The sequence below is a fragment of the Engraulis encrasicolus genome, chromosome 17 (assembly GCF_034702125.1).
Source record: "Engraulis encrasicolus isolate BLACKSEA-1 chromosome 17, IST_EnEncr_1.0, whole genome shotgun sequence".
NCBI classification, from domain to species: domain Eukaryota; kingdom Metazoa; phylum Chordata; class Actinopteri; order Clupeiformes; family Engraulidae; genus Engraulis; species Engraulis encrasicolus.
Window position 1 is genome coordinate 24,422,259 of NC_085873.1, and position 7,500 is coordinate 24,429,758.

At 46.0% G+C, this 7,500-nt stretch overlaps 1 protein-coding gene across 1 annotated transcript in view; it reads right to left on the bottom strand.

Annotated features, from left to right (window-relative positions):
• Positions 1-7,500, bottom strand: part of LOC134466956 (sterile alpha motif domain-containing protein 14-like) — a 28,609-nt gene that overhangs the window by 11,413 nt on the left and 9,696 nt on the right. Inside the window, exons 2-6 of the mRNA XM_063220885.1 lie at positions 6,171-6,328; positions 4,377-4,682; positions 3,067-3,109; positions 1,696-1,755; positions 842-944 (exon numbers count right to left, since the gene is read on the bottom strand). Of these exons, the coding sequence (XP_063076955.1) occupies positions 842-944; positions 1,696-1,755; positions 3,067-3,109; positions 4,377-4,682; positions 6,171-6,328 (670 nt within the window). The remainder of the gene's footprint in view (positions 1-841; positions 945-1,695; positions 1,756-3,066; positions 3,110-4,376; positions 4,683-6,170; positions 6,329-7,500) is intronic.

The window sequence follows — 7,500 nt, forward strand, 5'->3', positions numbered from 1 at the left end:
CCTCAGTGCCACAACAAGAATGCACCCTGGCGGTTGTTGACTGCAGCCATTTCTACCTTACACAGAAATCTTATATGAGGAGAAATGCAGAGAAACCGTCAGCATGTGTAACCATTATGGACATTTCATGGACATCTTATGATATATATTTGGTATTTGAGGCATATATATGAAATATACACCATAACAAAACATACCATATATATCTAAACGTATGCCATATGTGCACCATATGTATACCAAATGTATATAGGCCTATGTAGGCGTACTGTATAATATATACATGAATATGTATACATTAATAGGACATATGTTTCTTATTAAACACAGTGAAGGCTTATTTATTTAAAAAAAAAGGCTCAATGTACAAACGCATCCCAATAGTTCAGTTCAATACATACATGTTCATAGTACATACACACAAACAGTTAAAATAGTCACACACACACACACACACACACACACACACACACACACACACACACACACACACACACACACACACACACACGCGCGGGCACACATGCATGCACGCGCACACACACATGCACGCGCAGACACACAGACACATGCATACTCACACACACAATGTGCATAAATATGCAGTACACTGTACAGTGCACACATATGCACGCACAAACGCACACACGTGCACACACGCACGCACACACGCACGCACACACACACACACGTGCACGCACGCACGCACGCACGCACACACACACACACACACACACACACACACACACACACACACACACACACACACACACACACACACACACACACACACACACACACACACACACACACACACACACACACACACTTGCGTACACACCCGAGATCGAGGAACCTCCTCCTGGTTTTCTTGTCCAATATGACGGCCGTTGGGCTGCCAGGCTCCGTGGGACTCAGGTCTCTGCTGTCATCCGACACTAGCACTGCATACACACACACACACACACACACACACACACACACACACACACACACACACACACACACACACACACGTACACACGCGAATACACATACATACACACACACACACACACATGCACACACACACGCACACGCCCATGCACACACACACACACACACACACACACACACACACACACACACACACACACACACACACACACACACACACACACACACACACACACACACACACACACACACACACACACACACACACACACACACACACACACACACACACACACACACAATGGCAAACACCACAAAGACATCCCTAAGTATTGGTATGCCGGTCGGAAACATGTGTAAATGTAAAAAACTCACACCAAAAGTCAAATTGGTCAAATTGGAGTGTGTGTACGTGCGTGTGTATGTGCGTTTATGCATGCGTGCGTGCGTGCATGTGCTGTGTATGTATGTGTGTGTGTGTGTGTATGTGTGTGTGCGTGCATGCCTGCGTGCATGCGTGCGTGCATGCATGCCTGCATGCGTGCATTCGTGCATGCATGTGTGTGTATGTGTGTGTGCGTGCGTATGTGTGTGCTTGCGTGCCTGCGTGCATGCGTGCGTGCCTGCGTGCATGCGTGCGTGCATGCATGTCTGCATGCCTGCATGCGTGCATGTGCTGTGTGTGTGCGCGTGCGTGCGTGCATGTGCTGTGCATGCATGTGTGTGTATGGGTGTGTGCGTGCATGCGTGCGTGCATACCTTCACTCTCAGGCCTGCGGGTCCTCCGTAAGTAGATGGGCGAGCTGTCTGTGCTGTGGCTGTGGGTTCAAGGATACAAGGAGAAAGGATGCAAGGATAGAGATAGAGATAGAGATAGAGATAGAGATAGAGATAGAGATAGAGATAGAGATAGAGATAGAGCCAAGGATGCAAGGACAGAAAGAGACAAGGATAGAAGGACACAGGGAAATAAGGAGAAAGGACAGGAGGACACAAGGGTACAAGGAGAGAAGCATTAAAGTACAGTATACAAAGTTAGAAAGATAAGTGTAAAATAATACAAGGACAGATGGATAGAGTCAGTGGCGTGCAAAGACATTTTGGGGGCATGTGGAACTTCCGGCTGCCTCACTAGGCTATAGGGGCTGTACATTATATCAGGGTATTATGGTCACATGCTTTTGAAGTGAAGTGAAGCATTTGTAGATTATCGCGTCAACATGTGGACCACAGTACATTGTGACAAAAAACGTGCAAAAAAAGAACTTTCAAAAAGGGCATTATTTTGACCGCATATAGGGCAAAAGGGCAGGTGCTTTACCAGCATCTCATCCCTATCTGTGCACACCTTTGAATACTGATAGAGGTGTACAAGGATACAAGGATATGTGCACAAAGACAGGGAGATGTGAGAGTGAGTGTGTGTGTGTGTGTGTGTGTGTGTGTGTGTGTGTGTGTATGTGTGTGTGCGTGTGTGTGTGTGTGTGTGTGTGTGTGTGTGTGTGTGTGTGTGTGTGTGTGTGTGTGTGTGTGTGTGTGCGTGCGTGCGTGCGTGCGTGAGGGAGAATGTGTGTGTGATCAGGGGATCAGTGTGAGTGTGTGTGTGTGTGTGTGTGAGAGAGAGAGGAAGAGAGCGAGAGAGAGATGGTGCTGACCTGTGTGTGTAGAGTGTGTGTGTGTGTGTGTGTGTGTGTGTGTGTGTGTGTGTGTGTGTGTGTGTGTGTGTGTGTGTTTGTGTGTGTGTGTGAGAGAGAGAGAGAGAGAGAGAGAGAGACAGAGAGAGACAGAGAGAGAGACAGAGACAGAGACAGAGGAAGAGAGACAGAGGAAGAGAGTGAGGGAGAGATGGTGCTGACCTGTGTGTGTGTGTGTGTGTGTGTGTGAGAGAGAGATGGTGCTGACCTGTGTGTGTAGTGTGTGTTTGTGTATGAGAGAGAGATGGTGCTGACCTGTGTGTGTAGTGTGTGTTTGTGTGTGAGAGAGAGATGGTGCTGACCTGTGTGTGTAGTGTGTGTTTGTGTGTGAGAGAGAGATGGTGCTGACCTGTGTGTGTAGAATGTGTTTGTGTGTGAGAGAGAGATGGTGCTGACCTGTGTGTGTAGTGTGATCTGGAGGGTGAGTAGGAGCTGGAGATGGGGTTGGGGGCGGAGCTACAGGGCAGCAGCAAAGCCTCCTGGGAAAACAAGGAAAAATAAGGTATGTCAAAGTCAAAGTCATGTTCAAAGTTTTTATTTGCTGTTTGTGTGCAAACTAGCAGTCCAGGCACGCTGGACCTCTTGTGCAGGCCCTCTGAGTCAATAGATAAATGTACGTAATCATAACAAAAACACGGTAAAAAAAGGACAGTATCATAATTCATCAATTTACAGCCTGGCTCCGAAGTAGCCTGCGTCTATTAGGAGCCTGGTCCAAAATGATTTTCAATAAATACAGACCTATTCTTTTTGTATTAAATGATTCCTTGAAATTGTATTTTGGCCGAACTATTTTTTGTTCATAGTAACACAGCCGCTTTAATAACAGCAAATATTATAGTGGTTTCTGAGATATCTACATGGATTTCACATCAAAAGTGCAATAATCCAGGAGTTATATCCTCTGTTTTCTTTCAGGTTGGGCAGTTGACAAACAGTCTCCGCTAGTGAAAAGACGATAATAAAAATGCTTAAGAAAATTATGAAGGTAGTGTTTTCATAATCAGTAACTGCATAAAAAAATAAAGGGATGAAAGTAGCTTTACGTTACTTTACTTAACTTTATGGTAACACTTTATAATAATGTTCCTTAGTAAAGACTCAGTAAATAATTAACTAATGATGAATAAAACATTAACACATGTTTTTATTATTAACTAAGCTTTATTAATGCTTTATAAAATATCTACAAATGATATCTGCAAGATTTTACACACCTTATAACAGAGTATTTTATTCATTTACAAGCAACTTGTAAATGTTTGATAAATATAAAATATTAACATAGCATTTCCTAGTCATTTACAAGCATTTGTTTTCATTTCCTAGTCATTTACAAACGTTTGTTAATGTTTTGTTCATCAATAGTTAATTATTTATTAAGTCTTTATAATGCTTTTTTGCATCCATTATTCTAAAGTGTTACCAACTTTATTTCTTCAGGACATTGCACATTAATGAACATATACATACATGTACATATATGTAAATATGCCAGATTGTAGCCCAAGGGCTAATTTCCATCTGGTGTCCATAGGCAGGCTAGATGTTTACAAGCAATATAATTTAAAATAAAACAGACTGTTAGTAACAAAAGAAATAAAACCCACTACAGAAGCAAAAGGCATGCATGTAAATGAAAGGAAAAGAGAAAAGAAAAAGGTCCCAAAATAGGGCCACGTGCTATGTGAGTGTGTGTGTGCGTGTATCAATGTGAGTGTGTGTGTAGAGGATGAGTTGCAGCACCTGGGATGTGGTGTTGGTCAAGGTCCTGTAGCGGGAGCCCCTGGGGGCCGAATGTTGCCCTGGCGACGATGACCCGCCTCCCCCAGCATCCTCGGCCGAGCGCCGCACCAGAGAGGTGGAGTCGAAGGAGAAGGCGGGGCTTCTTAGCACCGGTGAAGCCAGTAGCGAATCACGGAACACGGGCGAGGCCAGTAGCGAATCACGGTGCACGGGTGAGGAGGCCAGTAGCGAATCAGGAGAAGGGGAGGGGCCACGCAGGGCCGAGTGTAGTGGAGAACGGGCCGGGTACAGGGGGCTGTCTAGAGACTGGAGACACACACACACACACATTTCACTGTGTACATGTACACATGTAGGATGAGTACACACACGCACACGCTAACACACACACACACACACACACAAACAGACACACACACACACACACACACAGACACACACATACACACACACACACACACCCACACACACACACACGTTTTGTGCTAATGGACTGATGTAATGATATGATTGTGTGTGTGTTTGCCTGTGTGTGTGTGTGTGTGTGTGTGCGTGCACGCGCGTGTGTGTGTGCATTACTGCAACATACTGGGCTGTCATAGCTTGACCGTGCCATTAGAGACGGCCTCCTCCTGATCAAAACACACTCTCACAATGATTCATTTGAAATGTGTGTGTGTGCGTGTGTGCGTGTGTGTGTGTGTGTGTGTACGTGTGTGAACGGCTAAACGGCTTGCATGCATGATAGTGCAATTCATCTTGTTTGGGAGTGACAGCTAAGTATTCGCACGGTCCTCATTATCATGTATTACATGCTGACAAGGCAGACTGCATGAGAGAGAAGAAGAAGAAGAAGAAGAAGAAGAAGAAGAAGAAGAAGAAGAAGAAGAAGAAGAAGAAGAAGAAGAAGAAGAAGAAGAAGAAGAAGAAGAAGAAGAAGAAGAAGAAGGGGTCTCCTCCCTCTCAGTTGAGCTGATACAGTCTGATTTAGGGATGCACGATGTATCGGCCAGATGTATCGGTATCGGCCGATATCGGCCTATATTCAACACATCGGACATCGGTCTGATGGGTAAAACTGGGCCGATGTTAACGCCGATGTTTTTTTTTATATGTTACGGTTCTAAAAGAATGGACTTGACGATGACTTTCACTGTTTGTCTTCTATTTTGTCTCTATTTTTATCTAATTATCACAGGGAGTTAAAAAAGTGTTTTTGGAAATAAGACGACATTCAAAATTTCTGTTTGTTTGCATCATTGTCATCTCTTTTTTTTTAAAAAAGAAAGAAAAACATCGGTATCGGTTAATATCGGTCATCGGCCAAAACCGCAATATCATAATCGGATATCGGTATCGGCCGAAATTTTTGACATCGTGCATCCCTAGTCTGATTGGCTGTGGAAGCTGTCACTCACGTGTAAGGCCTATCTCAAACCAGAACAGGAAAGTGGGGCGGGACGAGAGCGCAGTTGGTGTGAAAGGTCGTGAAGAACACACCGGCCGATACTAGGCAGAAAGACAGCCATCTTCTCGCTGCCGTCCTGCCACACTCTAGTGTGGATCTGGCTTTGTCTGATAGGCTGTAGGGCCTGTCACTCACCGTCTCCTCCCTCTCAGAAGAAATGATGCTGTTTCGTTGGCTCTAGTAGCTGCTACTCACCTTTCTATTCACCGTCCCCTCTCCCTCAGTACAGCTGAAGCTGTCACACATACCTTCAGCTGATTGGTTGTTGGGAGCTGCCCCTCACCTATACATTTTTTTATGATTGGTGGTTGGGAGCTGTCCCTCACCTTCCTATCCGGAGTGTCCTCCCCATCAGTAGAGCTGATGCTGTCGCGGAAGTGTGATCGCGAGGGGCGGTGCCGCCTGGTTTTGACGGACAGCTGGGCCCGCCCCTTCTGTATGCTGTTGTCCAGCAGCTCCGTCTCCGGGATGGCCTCGTTCAGGTCTGCTCGAGCGCACACACACACACACACGCACACACACACACACACACACACACACACACACACACACACACACACACACACACACACACAAACACGCAAACACACACACAATCATATCATTACATCAGTCCATTAGCACAAAACGTGTGTGTGCGAGTGGCTGTGTGTGTGTGTGTGTGTGTGTGTGTGTGTGTGTGTGTGTGTGTGTGTGTGTGTGTGTGTGTGTGTGTGTGTGTGTGTGTGTGTGTGTGTGTGTGTGTGTGTGTGTGTGTGTCTCTGTGTGTGTGTGTGTGTGTGTGTGTGTGTGTGTGTGTGTGTGTGTGTGTGTGTGTGTGTGTGTGTGTGTGTGTGTGTGTGTGTGTGTGTGTGTGTGTGTGTGTGTGTGTGTGTGTTAGAGAGAGTAGGTAGGTGGCACCAGTACATCCATTACACTACACTACAGTTCACTTCCCCTAGTAGGGACACAGAGAGATAAAACAAAGAAACACACACACACACACACACACACACACACACACACACACACACACACACACACACACACACACACACACACACACACACACACACACACACACACACACACACACACACACACACACACACACACACCTGCCTTGAGGGAGCTGAACGGTAAAGAGTCGTCAGAGCAATATGACCTCTTGACCCTCATTTAGGGCCGAGCTGCCGTAATAATTGATCTGGAACGCCCTCAAGCCTCATCTAAGCCCCTCCTCCCACATCTACACTGGCAAATCGAATGTGCTAATGTGTCTGTATCCTCCCCCACCACACCTATACCGACCAATCAAATGTGTTAATTCATTCCTCAGGGTCGCTGACAGCTTTGGACAAAATCATCTGAAAGGGCCCCCTCTACAATACATGTAATGTATATAATGCTATGGGGACCCAATTCTGGGGCCCCTCCTCTCCCTGGACCTGGAACAACTATCCTGTTTGCCACCAACCCCCACCCCCCTGCTGTCCCTGCACACCTTTACTGACCGATCGAATGTGTTAATCAACCTGTCTGAAACCCAGCAGGGCTAGCCGCCTGTGGCCTAATGTGGAGGGCAGGGAATGAGTCTTGGGTTTGGGAGCCTTGTAGGTTTGAACCAATAGCCGGTAACATGCACTGTAATGTGCAATGTAATGTATTGTAAACCAT